General features: G+C 40.5%; 1 long non-coding RNA gene and 2 gene segments (V, D, J or C); 2 read left to right on the plus strand and 1 right to left on the minus strand.

The window, feature by feature from the left end:
• Window positions 1–1,086: 1,086 nt before the first annotated feature.
• On the minus strand, window positions 1,087–8,312 carry LOC135258476 (uncharacterized). Of its 2 annotated transcripts, XR_010330995.1 has the most exons (4): window positions 7,974–8,312; window positions 7,884–7,913; window positions 1,702–1,763; window positions 1,087–1,459 (listed from the first exon to the last, which is right to left on the minus strand). It is a non-coding gene; the product is annotated as an uncharacterized LOC135258476 (long non-coding RNA). The 2 variants fall into 2 exon arrangements; XR_010330996.1 differs by lacking the exon at window positions 7,884–7,913 and having other exon boundaries at window positions 1,088–1,459; window positions 1,702–1,733.
• Window positions 1,891–4,828, plus strand: LOC135258523 (immunoglobulin kappa constant-like). The segment is given in 3 exon segments: window positions 1,891–1,908; window positions 2,339–2,426; window positions 4,192–4,828. Coding segments are annotated over 3 exon segments (423 nt in total).
• A 4-nt stretch (window positions 8,313–8,316) lies between the features above and the next one.
• LOC135258557 (immunoglobulin kappa constant-like) lies at window positions 8,317–10,994 on the plus strand. The segment is given in 3 exon segments: window positions 8,317–8,334; window positions 8,561–8,648; window positions 10,382–10,994. Coding segments are annotated over 3 exon segments (423 nt in total).
• The last annotated feature ends 6,674 nt before the right edge of the window (window positions 10,995–17,668 follow it).

Below are 17,668 nucleotides of genomic sequence, written 5' to 3' on the forward strand. Positions count from 1 at the left end.
TGGTTAGTTTAGCTCATGCGCCGTTAGTACAGTTATACATCATTCAGTCATTAGCTGCAAAATGACTTCCTTTACCCTCAGAATTTGTTAGCTGTCAATTATGGAACTATAAGCCAATTAATTAGTTCACCTGTAAATGATTAGTTCATGTTAACTACAAGATCAGTTACTGTCACTTCATGTATGCTATACTCGGGATGACTAAGCAACAAAACTACTAAAATAATAACAATGTATTAAAAATTTTTTTACTGTATTGTCCTTTATCCAGACTTGTTGGAAAGGTGCAAAAACCTCTCATTTCTTATAAAACTGCACAGGCCTCTTCAAATGCAAATGAGTGTCAGGGAGAAAAACCTGAAAACTAAAAGTATGAAAAATAGCAGGACATCATAGATATACAAAACCAGGTACAGTACCTGAGATTCGCTGAAAAATGCATTGTGTGTGCATGTTATATACCTACAGGAAAACTCATAGTGCATTTATCAATTTTCCAACACATGAATGTTAGACTTTTAGTTCACTGAAAATATCACTCTGCTGCTCTTTTAGGTTATGAGATGAAGCTCAGAAATACAGTCCAGCAGCATTGTATTTCTGAGTGAACGTGGCAGTGATGGTGTGGGGCACAGGGAAATTATTTGCATGGTCAGTAGCTCGTTACCATGGCGAGTAGCTCGTTTCCACGGTGAGTAGCTCGTTTGCATAGGCAACACACGCTCCAGTGAGCAGCTGCAGTTTATAGCGCTGAGGAGTCAGAGAAGTGAGACTGACAGCTGTCTCTCATCACAGCCCAGCACACAGCAGCCATGACCTTCATCACCACCATCATCATCAGCGCTCTCGCCTTCTGCTCTCACCGTAAGAGACCATCGACCCATAAAACCTTAAAACTAAAATACTCTGTCTGAATGTATTTATGCTGAAAGAGCAGTTTGTAAAAAGAATAAAACCTGAATATTTAGTCATAATTAACCTCAAGCCAATGAAGAATCTTATTATCTGAGTCTGTGTTTTATCTATTCTCTTTGTTCTTGTTTGTTCTCTTAAGATTCTCTGGGGCAGAAAACTGTGACTCAAAATCCTGCAGTGAAATCTGCAGTTCCAGGAGACAGAGTCACTCTGAGCTGTAAAACCAGCACCTCCAGTGGACTGGGTGATGATGTGTCCTGGTACCAACACAAGGCTGGAGAAGCTCTCAAACTCCTAATACATGACACAAGCAGCCGAGAATCTGGGATCTCAGACAGATTCAGCGGTAGTGGGTCTGGAACTGACTTCACTCTGACCATCAGTGAAGTTCGGCCTGAGGACGCTGGAGTGTATTATTGTCTTGCTTTCTACAGTGCTCCAGATATCACACGGTGATACAGAGCTGTACAAAAACCTCCCTCAGCAAGAGGATGCAGTGACTGCACTGCTACACTGGGAACCACCAATCACACTGAAGAGGATCCTGTAACACAGAGATTTAACCATGTTACAACTATAACACAGAGATTTAACCCTGTTACTCCTGTAACAGACAGAGATTTAACCCTGTTACACCTGTAACACAGAGATTTAACCCTGTTACACCTGTAACACAGAGATTTAACCCTGTTACACCTGTAACAAACAGAGATTTAACCCTGTTACACTTGTAACACAGATTGAACCCTCTTACACCTGTAACACAGTGATTTAACCCTCTTACACATTTAACAAACAGAGATTTAACCCTGTTACACCTGTAACACAGAGATTAAATCCTATTACACCTGTAGCATGAAGATTTAACCATGTTACACCTGTAAAACAGGGAGATCTAACTCTGTAAATCAGAGAGATTAACGTTATAATACCTGTTAAACAGAGACATAACTCTGTACTACCTGTTACACAAAGATGAATTCTTTTACACGTGTAACACAGGGTTATTTAGAGACAGACATACAGACAAACAGACAGACATACAGACATATAGACAGACAGACATACATACAGACATACAGACAAACAGACAGACATACAGACATATAGACAGACAGACATACATACAGACATACAGACAAACAGACAGACATACAGACATATAGACAGACAGACATACATACAGACATACAGACAAACAGACATACATACAGACAGACAGACAGACAGACAGGCAGACAGACAGACAGGCAGACAGACAGACAGACAGACAGACAGGCAGGCAGGCAGACAGATAGACAGACAGACAGACAGACATACATACATACAGACATACAGACAGACAGACAGACAGACAGACAGACAGACAGACAGGCAGACAGACAGACAGACGAGTGTCTGCACTGTGAGAGTAGGGGGTTAGACTCTCAGGCAGGTTTTTGTACGGCCAGTAGATCAGACTGAATCACTGTGTCTCTTCTTTGGTGGCGGCAGTAAACTTGATGTTGGAAGTAAGTTCCCCCTTTCTTTATAATCATTCCTTAAATTTTATTTTAAAACGTAATGATAATTATTTATGAAAGTTTGACTATTTGACTATTTTTCTATTTAATATTTCATAGTTTAGTAGTTTGCTTCATCACAATTTAGAATTTTTCCAATATGATGTTTTTGTTCCATACTACCTGTGTAAATGCACTAAAACTACAGTGATAAATGTATTTACAATGAACGTACACAATATTACAGCACACTTACAAGTACAAAAGTCGCTTCTGACTGTATTTCAAGAGTTGTTTTTGAAGATGGTCACAATATTGAGCTGCAATTTTAAATGACATTCAGTCAGAAAATTCAGTCTCCTCCCCAGAAAGTATGAATTCAAATGCCAAAATAACTGTTTTTATAGTTTTATTTAAGATTACTAATAATATATATGTATATAACTGTAATTGCATTACCTGTAAATTTATTTCCCTCAGAAGTCAAAACATAATTACACAGTTCTCAGGACCTCCTCATATAAAACATGATTGTTTTTCTACGTGTGTATAAATCTGTTATGTTTAGAAGTACATGTACAACATAAGGATAAACAGGCTGAATGAAAATCTTTCTCATTTGTTCTGAATAATAACACAGATCTGGCAGCGAGATGTAAAGAGCAGGTCTTTGGTTATTTCTGATATTCATTTTTTTTCTATTTGTCTGTAAACCGGCATTCAAAACCTGAAAGAACTGCAGTCTGACTGCTTTGAGGAAACAGCCTGTTTATGATAACTTTAGTTTATGATATTATTACCATAAGAAAATATATAACTGGTGATAATTCAACATTAAGGCTTTCCAAGTATTAGAAGTTAGACAGCACTGTACGAAAATATCAGGTTATGAAAATGCAGTAGTTGTTACATTTAATATTAATATGTTTGATTATGCGTATAGAGCAGGAAGTGGTAGCAGCGAGCTTTGCTTCTGTTCGAAAGCTTCCATATCCTGTGTCTGAATTTTGCTTTTTAAAAACACACTTTTTCTGTCGTTAATGAAAAGTGTGATTGGCTTGCTGCTCAATGGAAATGTCCTTATTTTATCACAGATTTCCTCCTCATTTCTGCTTGTTAAAGTTGTTTTAGTCATGGCATTTATTTTCTGGCAATATTTACCAGTAACTCTTTTATCTGAAAGCTTTTCTAAATAGTTTATCGTTAGTTTACATTGACTATGATGGTATAATCATTTCGCCAGTTTTTTCATGAATACATTACTACTTGAAAACATCAAAAGTTTAAAATAAATGATCTACTTATAAAATAAAATAAATCCAACTGTTAGTTAAGGCATAATTAAATTTCTTCATTCCTGAATGCAAACTTTACAATGCTTCTGTAAATTCAGTTCACACACTTTAAGGTGAAAAACATGCCTGAACTGAAGTGAGATGTGCTGTGATTGGCTACTTCATGTGTCCATCACTATGACTGTGCAGAGTGTGCATGCATTCAGCAGATGAGTTACTAAACATGTGCAGAGAAGAGTAGAGTATAATAGAATATAATAGAATAAAGTAGATTAAAGTAGAGTAGAGTAGATTATAGGGAGTTGATTATAGGGAGTTGTTGGGCAGAGTTGATGAGCTGTGTCTGTTTCCACTGAATTTGTCTCAGTGTGTCTCTACATTGACTCAGTTGAGTCCAGCCCAGATCCTGTACTGATGGAGGCACTGCTTTAACCCCGCCCCCTCTCTCTGACCCCTCCCCTCTCTGTTTCTCTTTCCAGGAGACACGCGCCCCACCCTGACGGTCCTGCGCCCCGCCAGCGCGGAGCTGTCCAGTGGGGGAGGGGTGACGGTGGTGTGCCTGGCCAGCGGGGGCTTCCCCTCGGGCTGGGCGCTGGGCTGGAGGGTGGGGAGCAGCAGCAGGGGGGTGGGGGTGAGCGGGGGCACGGGGGTCCTGCAGCGGGACGGCCTGTACAGCTTCAGCAGCGTCCTCACCCTCTCTGCGGCCGAGTGGGAGAAGGGCGACGCCCTCACCTGTGAGGCCACCCTGTCTGGCCACGCCCCCGTCACCCAGACGCTGACGAGAGAAGAGTGCTGAGAGTGAAGCCTGAGGAGGGGCTACTGCAGCCTGCCCTGCCCCACCCTAAAGCACCCTGCCCCGCCCTGCCCCACCCCGCCATGCCCCGCCCTGCCACGCCCTAAAGCACCCTGCATTACCCCATCCTGCCCAACCCTGCACCTCCCTGCCCTGCCCCACCCCACCCCACCCCACCCTATCCCTGCCATGCCCTGCCCCTCCCTGCCCCGCCCTGCCATACTCAAATTTTTATTCTGTTTATACCAGCATTGCTGTCTTTCACTCTAGCAGACCTGCTTATTGTTCTTCATCTCTTTAATAAAGACTCATAAGGATCATAACTGCTGTGCTCTTTTTTAAGCAGTTCTTGACTGTAACACCTTCTCATCTGTGGTACCACATCTCAGACTTTCTCACCATTTGGTCATAACCTCCGTTAGATATCAGCTGGGTGGGTGCTGATAAATCATAACTGATGCTGGAATATGAAAGCAGGTTTAAATGATGAAAATTCAGTAACTCCCTCCTCACTTCGAGAGCTAATTCTCCAGCACCAGCACTACTATTACGATTTGTGTTGTTATAGTTGTGTAGCTAAGTGAATGAGCAGTGAAAGAGTGTAACAGTGCTACACAACTCCATGGCCTGCAGGCTGTAGCTCCTGTGGGTGTTTTCTGCTGCCATACTCTACACCACCTGATTTCCCTGATTATTAGTGCAGAGTCCATGGTTAGAGTAAATACACTGGGGTCTGCAGGACCTGGAGTTCAACAGCCCTGGTGTGTAACAAGCTGCTAGTCATCTCAAATCTCCTCCTAGCAGCAGAACAAAGAGAACCTTTCCAGAGAAACCAGAATCACACACTTTCACCTTCCAGAGAAACCAGGAGAGACTCTACGCATCCTTCTTTAGCGGATCTTATAGAAGTTAACATTATTAAAGAGCATATAAATAAATATTACTCTTCAACTCAACACAGTTTGCAGGGTAACACTAAGCATCTGATTCTTACCAATACACTTCACTCCCTTGGCTCCCTTAACATTATATTGTACTGTATATACAAGACAGCAATATTAATTGATCATTTTCATTTTAAAAAATATTTTATGTATTATACTATATAATCTGAATTTGGAACTACATATATTTAGTATAAATTTAACAAAAAGGAATTTCTGATAAAAAAAAACCATGTCTGTTTTGCACGTAGCGTCTTGTGTTTTATGATACGTATAGCTCATAGATAATTCTAATCTTTTCACATTTACGAGAAAATTATTTTTTTTGAGTTAATTACTATACCCATATTCCTTTAAATAGTTTTCAGCCATCTTCACGGAAAACTTTGTTTGAAATTATTATATTTTGGTGGTAAGTCTTATGGTTTTACATATTAATATTGTGATTGGCACTGTGAATATGGTACGGGTGAGGAATGAGGCAGGATTTGGATTGATTTCAGAACGTAGTGTTTGGATATGTTCAAGGGTTCATTTTTATTTTTGGATAGCTCAAATATTTTCACCTTTATTGAGGTAGCACACTAGCCTCATATATTTAGATATTGTGCAATAAATGCGGACAGCCACACTTCCTTGCCAATGTCTTACAGTATTCAGTTTACTGAAATGAAGTTCAGGTGCCTAAAGGGGAAGCCCATCGCCCCGCCTCCTGCAGTAAGGGGCCCTGTGAGCTCTGTGCTCTGTGCAGACCCCTGGGGCCCGAGGGAACATCTGGCTGAGGCTGCAGTCTATTCTGGGGGAGCTGCGGTCTCTCTTCGCCCCTGCATGCAAATACCCCTCACAGTTTCACAGCCCAAACGCCCCTGAGACAGCGCTGTGTGTCTGTACTGATCTGAGTAAGAGGAACACTCCTTTAGGAGTCTTCAGATAGCCTTTCATAGTATGTGCTTTACATGCAGATTCTGTTGAATCTCAGCAGTTGCGTTTTAATTATTCTTTATAATGTGTGTTTTGGGTGCAGGCTGCTTTTGTGCAGGAGCGCGTTGGTGTGTCTTTCTCCTTAAACTTTAGAGTCTGTGATGTGTGTGTTCCGTTCTTCCAATAAACCTTAGCATGTGTCTGTGTCTGTGTCTGTGTCCCACTCTCAGCCTAACCATAAATAACCTTAAAAATGTTAAACCTTGACCCATCCCATTGGACTGCACCACTCTCACAGGGTTGTGGAATACATGCACTTCTGCATTAACCCCATATCTTGCAAACATGAAAACTACAACAAGGACACATATGAGTGTACACACAATATACCAGCCAAATACCAGAAACAAGTATCTTGCTTGCAATTAACATGGACAGCCAATACACCAATGTAAACAATGTATATATATATAAAAAAAACAAATATATCGTTTTCTTAAATTTATAATTTATGGCATTATTATTCTTATAAAATGTAAAAAATCAAAATCAAAATTGTAACCCTAACCCTAATCCAAACCTTAACCATCTTAACCAACCTTCTGAGTGAACGTGGCAGTGATGGTGTGGGGCACAGGGAGATGGTTTGCATGGCAAGCAGCTCGTTTCCACGGTGAGGAGCTCGTTACCACGGTGAGTAGCTCGTTTCCACGGTGAGTAGCTCGTTTGCATAGGCAGCACACGCTCCAGTGAGCAGCTGCAGTTTATAGCGCTGAGGAGTCAGAGAAGTGAGACTGACAGCTGTCTTTCATCATAGCCCAGCACACAGCAGCCATGACCTTCATCACCACCATCATCATCAGCGCTCTTGCCTTCTGCGCTCACCGTAAGAGACCGTTTACCCATAAAACCTTAAAACTAAAATACTCTGTCTGAATGTATCTATGCTGAAAGAGCAGTTTGTAAAAACAGTAAAACCTGAATGTTTGGTCTCATAATTAATCATAAGCCTATGAAAAATCTTATTATCTGAGTCTGTGTTTTACCTATTCTCTTTGTTCTTGTTTCTCCTTTTTAGGTTCTCTGGGGCAGAAAACTGTGACTCAAACTCCTGCAGTGAAATCTGCAGTTCCAGGAGACAGAGTCACTCTGAGCTGTAAAACCAGCACCTCCGATAATCTGGATGATGATGTGTACTGGTACCAACAGAAGGCTGGAGAAGCTCCCAAACTCTTGGTGAAAAAAATAAGCAGCCGAGAATCTGGGATCTCAGACAGATTCAGCGGCAGTGGGTCTGGAACTGACTTCACTCTGACCATCAGTGAAGCTCGGCCTGAGGACGCTGGAGTGTATCATTGTTTCGCCAACTTTGGTGATCCAGATTTCACACGGTGATACAGAGCCGTACAAAAACCTCCCTCAGCAAGAGGCTGCAGTGACTGCACTGCTACACTGGGAGCCACCAATCACACAGAAGAGGATCCTGTAACACAGAGATTTAACCCTGTTACACCTGTAACACAGAGATTTAACCCTGTTACACCTGTAACACAGAGAGTTAACCCTGTTACACCTGTAACACAGAGAGTTAACCCTGTTACACCTGTAACAGACAGATATTTAACCCTGTTACACCTGTAACACAGAAATTTAACAATGTTACACCTGTAACACAGAGATTTAACCCTGTTACACCTTTAACACAGAGATTTAACCCTGTTACACCTTTAACACAGAGATTTAACCCTCTTACACCTGTAACATACAGAGATTTAACCCTATTACACCTATAGCACAGGGAGATTTAAACCTGTTACACCTGTAGCATGAAGATTTAACTGTGTTGCACCTGTAAAACAGGGAGATCTATATCTGTAAATCAGAGAGATTAACGTTATAATACCTGTTAAACAGAGACATAACTCTCTACTACCTGTAACACAAAGATGAATCCTTTTACTCGTGTAACACAGGATTATTTAGAGACAGACAGACATATAGACAGGCAGACAGACAGGCAGACAGACAGACAGACAGACAGACAGACAGACAGACAGACAGACAGACAGACAGACAGACATATAGACAGACAGACAGACAGACAGACAGATAGGCAGACAGACAGACAGACATACATACAGACAGACAGACAGACAGAGGTGTGTCTGCACTGTGAGAGTAGAGGGTTAGACTCTCAGGCAGGTTTTTGTACGGCCAGTAGATCAGACTGAATCACTGTGTCGCATCTTTGGTGGCGGCAGTAAACTTGATGTTGGAAGTAAGTTCCCTCTTTCTTTATAATCATTCCTAAAATTTTATTTTAAAATGTAATGATAATTATTTATGAAAGTTTGACTATTTGACAATTTTCCTATTTCATATTTCGTAGTTTAGTAGTTTGCTTCATCACAATGTAGAATTTTTCCAATACGATTTTTTTTCTCCCATAATACCTGTGTAAATGCACTATAACTACAATGATAAATGTATTTACAATGAACGTACACAATATTACAGCACACTTACAAGTACAAAAGTCACTTCTGACTATATTTCAAGAGTTGTTCTTGAAGATGGTCACAATATTAAGCTGCAAATTTAAATGACATTCAGTCAGAAAATTCAGTCTCCTTCTCCCCAGAAAGCATAAATTTAAATGCAATTTTTTTTAGTTTTATTTAAGAAGTATACTAATAATATATATGTAAACTGTAATTACATTACCTGTAAATTACATTCTCTGAGTAGTTAAAGTGTAATTACACAGGTATCAGGACCTCCTCATATAAAATATGATTGTATTTCTACCTGTGTATAAATCTGTTATGTTTAGATGTACATGTACAATATAGGGATAAACAGGCTGAATGAAAATCTTTCTAATTTGTTCTGAATAATAACACAGATCTGGCAGCTAGATGTAAAGAGCAGGTCTTTGGTTATTTCTGATATTCATTATTTTTCTATTTGTCTGAAAACCGGCATTCAAGAACTTGACAGATCTGCAGTCTGACTGCTTTGGGGAAACGGCCTGTTTATGATATTACCAGAAGAAAATATATAACTGGTGATAATTCAATATTAAGGCTTTCCAAGTATTAGAAGTTGGACAGCACTGTACAAAAATATCAGATTATGAAAATGTAGTAGTTGTTACATTTAATATTAATATATTTGATTATGCGTATAGAGCAGGAAGTGGTAGCAGCGAGCTTTGCTTTTGTTCGAAAGCTTCCATATCCTGTGTCTGAATTTGGCTTTTTAAAAACACACTTTTTCTGTCGTTAATGAAAAGTGTGATTGGCATGCTGCTCAATGGAAATGTCCTCATTTTATCACAGATTTCCTCCTCATTTCTGCTTGTTAAAGTTGTTTTAGTCATGGCATTCATTTTCTGGCAATATTTACCAGGAACTCTTTTATCTGAAAGCTTTTATAAATAGTGTATCATTAGTTCACATTGACTATAATGGTATAATCATTTCACCAGTTTTTTCATAAATACATTACTACTTGAAAACATCAAAAGTTATAAAATAAATGATCTACTTATAAAATAAAATAAATTCAACTGTTAGTTAAGGCATAATTAAATTTCTTCATTCCTGAATGCAAACTTTACAATGCTTCTGTAAATTCAGTTCACACACTTTAAGGTGAAAAACATGCCTGAACTGAAGTGAGATGTGCTGTGATTGGCTACTTCACGTGTCCATCACTATGACTGTGCAGAGTGTGTATGCATTCAGCAGATGAGTCATTGAACACGTGCAGAGTAGAGTTGAATAGAATGGAATATAATAGAATAAAGTATCTTAAAGTAGAGTAGAGTAGATTATAGGGAGTTGATGGGCAGAGTTGAATATGCTCTGTGTCTGTCTCCACTGAATTTGTCTCAGTGTGTCTCTACATTGACTCAGCTGAGTCCAGCCCAGATCCTGTACTGATGGAGGCACTGCTTAAACCCCGCCCCCTCTCTCTGACCCTTCCCCTCTCTGTTTCTCTTTCCAGGAGACACGCGTCCCACCCTGACGGTCCTGCGCCCCCCCAGCGCGGAGCTGTCCAGTGGGGGAGGGGTGACGGTGGTGTGCCTGGCCAGCGGGGGCTTCCCCTCGGGCTGGGCGCTGGGCTGGAGGGTGGGGAGCAGCAGCAGGGGGGTGGGGGTGAGCGGGGGCGCGGGGGTCCTGCAGCGGGACGGCCTGTACAGCTTCAGCAGCGTCCTCACCCTCTCTGCGGCCGAGTGGGAGAAGGGCGACGCCCTCACCTGTGAGGCCACCCTGTCCGGCCACGCCCCCGTCACCCAGACGCTGAGGAGAGAAGAGTGCTGAGAGTGCCTGAGGAGGGGCTACTGCAGCCTGCCCTGCCATACCCCACCCTAAAGCACCCCGCCTCGCCCCATCCTTCCCAAGCCTGCACCTCACTGTCCCGCCCCGCCGTCCCTCGCCCTGCCCTGCCTCGCTCTGCCCTGCCATGCCCTCACATACCCTGCCCCTCCCTGCCATGCCCTGCCCTGCCCTGCCATACTCCCATTTTAATTCTGTTTATACCAGCATTGCTGTCTTTCACTCCAGCAGACCTGCTTATTGTTGTTTATCTCTTTAATAAAAACTCATAAGGATCATAACTGCTGTGCTCTTTATTAAAGTCGTTCTTGACTGTAACACCTTCTCATCTGTGGTACCACATCTCAGACTTTCTCACCATTTGGTCATAACCTCCATTAGATATCAGCCGGCTGGTGATAAATCATAACTGATGCTGGAATATGAAAGCAGGTTTAAATGATGAAAGTTCAGTAACTCCCTCCTCACTTCGAGAGCTAATTCTCCAGCACCAGCACTACTATTACGGTTTGTGTTGTTATAGTTGTGTAGTGAATGAGTGCTACACAACTCCATGGCCTGCAGGCTGTAGCTCCTGTGGGTGTTTTCTGCTGCCATACTCTACACCACCTGATTTCCCTGATTATTAGTGCAGAGTCCATGGTTAGAGTAAATACACTGGGGTCTGCAGGGCCTGGAGTTCAGCAGCCCCGGTGTGTAACAAACTGCTAGTCGTCTCAGATCTCCTCCTAGCAGCAGAATCACACACACCACCTTCCAGAATAACAGACTCCACCTTCCAAAGAAACCAAAATCACACACTGCACCTTCCAGAGAAACCAAAATCACACACTGCACCTTCCAGAGAAAACAAAATCACACACTCCACCTTACAGAGAAACCAGGATGACACACTCCACCTTCCAGAGAAACCAGGAGTGGCTCTACACATCCTTCTTTAATGGATCTTATAGAAATTGAGATTATTAAAGAGCTCATAAATAAATATTATTCTTCAACTCAACACAGTTTGCAGGTCCACACTAAGCATCTGATTCTTACCAACACACTCCCTTGACTCCCTTAACATTATATTCTACTGTATATACAAGACAGCAATATTAATTGATAATTTTAATTTTAATAATTATTTTATGTATTATACTATATAATCTAAATTTAGAACTACATATATTTAGTATAAATTTAACAAAAAGGAATTTCTGATTAAAAAAAACATGTCTGTTTTGCACGTAGTGTCTTGTGTTTTATTATACATTTAGCTCATAGATAATTCTAATCTTTTCACATTTACGAGAATATTATGTTTTTTTAATAAATTGCTTCAGCCGCATGCCCTTAAATAGTTTCACCCATCTTCATGGAAAACTTTTTTTGAGATTATAAAATTTTTGTGGTAAGTCTTATAGTTTTACATATTAATATTGTGATTGGCACTGTGAATATGGTACGGGTGAGGAATGAGGCAGGATTTGGGTTGATTTCAGAACGTAGTGTTTGGATATGTTCAAGGGTTCATTTTTATTTTTGGATAACTCAAATGTTTTCAACTTTATTGAGGTAGCACACTAGCCTCATATATTTAGATATTGTGCAATAAATGCTGAGGGCCACACTTCTGTGTAAATATGCTCCTGTATTCAGTTTACTGAAATGAAGTTCAGGTGCCTAAAGGGGAAGCCCACCACCCCGCCTCCTGCAGTAAGGGGCCCTGTGAGCTCTGTGCTCTGTGCAGACCCCTGGGGCCCGAGGGAACATCTGGCTGAGGCTGCAGTCTATTCTGGGGGAGCTGCGGTCTCTCTTAGCCCCTGCATGCAAATACCCCTCACAGTTTCACAGCCCAAACGCCCCTGAGACAGCGCTGTGTGTCTGTACTGATCTGAGTAAGAGGAACACTCCTTTAGGAGTCTTCAGATAGCCTTTCATAGTATGTGCTTTACATGCAGATTCTGCTGAATCTCAGCAGTTGCATTTTAATAATTCTTTATAATGTGTGTTTTGGGTGCAGGCTGCTTTTGTGCAGGAGCGCGTTGGTGTGTCTTTGTCCTTAAACGTTAGAGTCTGTGATGTGTGTGTTGCGTCCTTCCAATAGACCTTAACATGTGTAATGCATGCATAGACAATGTATATATAAAAAAACCAAATATTTATATATATATAATATATAAAATGTAAAAAATAAATTGTAACCCTAACCCTAATCCAAACCTTAACCCTAAACTAACCACTACCAAAATCATGAACGAATGCAAACCTCATTTTTATAATTTTTAAAAATAAAAAACAACAAAATTTTAAATTTAAATAAATATATATTTCACAATCTTTTAAAAATAAAAATAATAAAAACAATTAAAAATGATTGGAATTTATTTTTAACAAAAAGATTAATTAAAAAAATTAATTCAAAATTTTTTAAATGAATTTTTTCATTTAATATTTGTTCTACAATTACATGTATATGAGAAAAACACTTACCCTTACCCTTAAAATTGTACCCTAAATCCTTGCAGTAACTGTAGCTCTAGCCTAACACCAATGCTAACTCTACCCCCAAACAGAATGCTAAAGCCAACACCAACATGAAATGAATAGAATTGTGTTTCAAAAATTTATTTTATGAATAAATGCAAAAACAAAATAATAGTCTTCTTATGTCCAATATGTGAAAAAAATGCAACAGAAATATGTCTTTTTTTAATTTAGGTGGGTAAGAAGCTATGTTAATTTGATACTCATAGTGAAAAATTGAATAGAAATGTTCTTTAAAAAATTCTGAATTAAAATATCCTTCAGTGAAAAGAATTAAAATAGTTAAGACTATGTATTAAGTCTTTTTTCCGAAAAGTGAATTTTTTTTTCTTCAAAAATGTCATTTTTTGAATCAGGTAGATAGGAAATCATGTTACTTTAAAAACCATGGTGAAATAAATAAACAAAAATGTGATTTAGGAAATTTATGAAGAAAAATGTGTTCCTGCCGAAAACAACAACATACATAAGACTATAGTCTTATGTCCACAAAGTGGAAATTAAAGAAAAAAAGTTTTGAATGCCATTTTTTGATACAAATTAATAGGAAATCCAGTTAATTAAGCAACCATGGTGGGGAAAAAATGATAAGAATAACTTTATAATTAAAAACATGTTTCAGTGAAAAAAATGCTAATAGATAAGTCTTCTCTCCAAAAAGTGAAAAAAAAAAATTAAAAGATTTTTTAAATGTCATTTCTTGATTCAGATGGACAGAAAATCATGTTAATTTAACAACCATGGTTTAAAAAAAAAGAATTGTAAGCAGTTTTAAATTAATGAAGAAAGTGCATTTCATTGGAAAACAACAAGATACAAAAACTATTGTCTGATGTCCAAAATTACATCCAAAAAATCTACTTTCTTGATTCACATAGATAGGAAATCACGTTACCTTTGCATATATATTTGACTGCAGTTTTATATCCAATATGTCAACAAAATGCAAAACTTTTCAAAATGTCTTTTTTTCATATGGGTAAGACGTCATGTTAATTGAACAACCACGGCTCAGTAAATGAATACTGAATACTGCGTTTTAATAAATATAAGAAGATAAATGAGGGCGTTTGGGCTGTGAAACTGTGAGGGGTATTTGCATGCAGGGGCTAAGAGAGACCGCAGCTCCCCCAGAATAGACTGCAGCCTCAGCCAGATGTTCCCTCGGGCCCCAGGGGTCTGCACAGAGCACAGAGCTCACAGGGCCCCTTACTGCAGGAGGCGGGGTGATGGGCTTCCCCTTTAGGCACCTGAACTTCATTTCAGTAAACTGAATACCGTAAGACATTGGCGAGGAAGTGTGGCTGTCCGCATTTATTGCACAATACCTGAATATGTGAGGCTATTATGTCAAAAGAGTGAAACTGTTTGAGTTATCCAAAAATAAAAATGAACCCTTGAACATATCCAAACACTACGTTCTGAAATCAACCCAAATCCTGCCTCATTCCTCACCCTTCCATATTCATAATGCTAATCACAATATTAATATGCAAAACCATAAGACTTACCACCATAAATTTTATAATCTTAAACATAACAGTTTTCTATGAAGATGGGTGAAAACTATTTAAGGACGTGCGGTTGAAGTAATTTATTAAAAAAATAATTTTCTCGTAAATACATCAAAATACATTAAGCAACATACAGCAAATGTGAAAAGATTAGAATTATCTATGTGCTATATGTATAATAAAACACAAGACATCTAGCTGTTCAGTGCAACATGAATGAAAAAATTTTTTTTAAATGTACATTTATTTTCCTTTTTTTTTTTTTTTTTTTTTTTTTTCTTCATTATAGCGATAAAACTAGACTTTTGTATTTGTATTTTTTCACTAATAGACATTTTTCACCCTAAATTTCTTTCACAGCGGTACAGCCAGGTCCATAGAAAACATTTACGCTTTAATTTCAAATGTATAATTCCAGGGCCGCTGCTACATTTCATTACTGAGGAGTGACATTATGCCATATTATATAATTTATCATTTCTATATATTTTAAATAAGGAGAATGGTGCAGATGGCTGTGTTGGCTTGGCCCTCTCTCTCAGTGTGTAATGGGATACAAGTACACAAGGTCTAGTAATACAAGCCCACGGTTTCAGGTTCCTCCTCCCTGTTCCTCCTCTCTCTTCCTCCTCTCTGCCTTTTTGTTTGCCCTCCAAACCTGTGGGGAAGCTCCAGCATGACAGGATCAAGGTCAAGGTTCAGGGGTCAGGGGTCAGAGTTATGACTTAATTACTCTTTCCTCTTCCCTAACTTGCCACAGCGGTGGGCAGCTCTCCGGGTTTTTAAGCAGACGATATTTAGAAGGAAGATGGCCACATTCGGTTGTGATGTTGCGGTCTTCATTTGGTAGAAACATTTTGGTTCAGCCCAGCATTCTGTGGAACCCAATTTTCCTTTCAATGATTTAGTTATAATGGTAAAACAAATTCCCTAAATTCATAGCAAATATTTGATTAGTCAATCAATGTTAATTAAACATTTTTTAGGGGGATGTGGGGGTACCGGGGTGTAGAGGTGAGGGGTGTGGGGGTGAGGGGGTGTGGAGGGTGTGGGGGTGAGGGGGTGTAGAGGTGAGGGGGTGTGGGGGTGCAGGGGGGATGTGGGGTATGGGGGGTGAGGGGTGTGGAGGGTGTGGGGTGAGGGGTGTAGAGGTGAGGGGGTGGGGGTGAGGGGGTGTGGGGGTATGGAGGGTGTGGGGGTGAGGGGGTGTAGAGGTGAGGGGGTGTGGGGGTGCAGGGGGGATGTGGGGGTATGGGGGGTGAGGGGGTGTGGAGGGATGTGGGGGTCTGGGGGTGTGGAGGGATGTGGGGGTCTGGGGGGTGAGGGGATGTGGGGGTATGGGGGGTGAGGGGGTGTGGAGGGATGTGGGGGTCTGGGGGGTGAGGGGATGTGGGGGTATGGGAGTTTGGGTTGAAGTCCCAGCAGGAACATCAGAACCTGTTGTTCCCGCGGTGTTCGCTCTCGGGCCGGGCCTAAATGATTCACGTGCCGCCCGTTGACGTTGGCGGCCTTCATGGGATGAATTAAGGACGCCGTGCGAGTCTCTCCAGAGCCTTATGAGGTAACCACGGAGACAGAGCTCGACACCCGAGAGGGAAAATAAAGTAATGGAATCTTCATGGCGCCAATGAACAATATCTGTTAATGAACAATTGATGCCTTCGCCATTAAGACCTTGAATCACTGTGCAAGATGGAGTACACTACTGGCACAGAGACTCGAAGAAGCTCCCGTATTTTTTACTCATTTCTTATGGCGTTTTTGTGACAGTTCTCTGTAAAAAGCGCTTTACAAATAAAATAGAATTGAAGTTGAATTTAATTGAATTTGGCTGTGTTGCACAGGAGATACAGTGCTTCAGTCACTTTGTCCCAAAACCTTATCGTCCCAAAGTGCGCAGGAAACATTCCCATCGCGGCTGCTGGCCTTGGAACACACCCTGTGGAAGTAGATTAAGTCCCTAAATCCTTTCTGAGGCGTCAAAAACAATCACGCCAAATTGTTCAGAGATGAAAATATGAAATAAATAAATAAATAAATAAACAAACTGATTTAATTTCAAGTTTGGCCAGCCAGCTGGGGTGATATGGAGTTCTTGGGGGGGGGGGGGGAGGGGGTCGTGTCGAACACAGGCAGCTAATCGACAGACTCTCTTTAATGTTTATGGACCAGAATCTCAGTTCTCCACACTGTCAGAATTTACTTTGTCCTGTGGGCTGACAGGTACTTCTAATCGGGGACCATGTTTGTTTTAAATTGTGTTTTCTTTGTATAAAAAAGATTTATTTTTGGCGTGACATGCGTTTGGGTAGCATGGGACAGAGCCTGAAAGCATGCGTTTAATTCCGAAAGCCTTAAGAGTTAAAGGCACTTAAAGTAGTAGTACTGTTAGTAGTAGTAATAGTATTTATTTTACCGGTAGTTGTACTATGGTTGATATTGCAGCTGTCACTATAATGTCGTGTTCTATTGATTGGATTGTTAATAACCTGCTTGGTGCAGAGCAGTCGAAGATAAATACCAAAATGTAAGAATTAGAGCCAAAGAGTGTTTGTGAGATAGAAAGAAAGGCAGAAGAGGAGGGAGAGAGAGATGGATGGAGGAAACAGAGGTGAATATTAAGTAAGGGATTGGGTGTCACCTGGAGGAGACACGGAAGCCTGTGCGTGTGCGTGCGTGTGTGTATGTGTGTGTGTGTGTGTGTGTGTGTATGGGGGGGGTCAAGAACAAATGGCAAGCTCATTTACCCAACTGATAAAACATACACCTGGAGAGAGAGAGAAAAAGAGAGGGAGACATTCGGAGATTTAAAAAGTGGGGGGCAGAAAAGGTGAAGACATAAACAGACAGACAGAGAGAGAAAGCGAAGGAGTGTGATAGAGACTGCATGAGAGAGAGAGATATACAGA

Source organism: Anguilla rostrata, chromosome 7 (assembly GCF_018555375.3).
Source record: "Anguilla rostrata isolate EN2019 chromosome 7, ASM1855537v3, whole genome shotgun sequence".
NCBI lineage: Eukaryota > Metazoa > Chordata > Actinopteri > Anguilliformes > Anguillidae > Anguilla > Anguilla rostrata.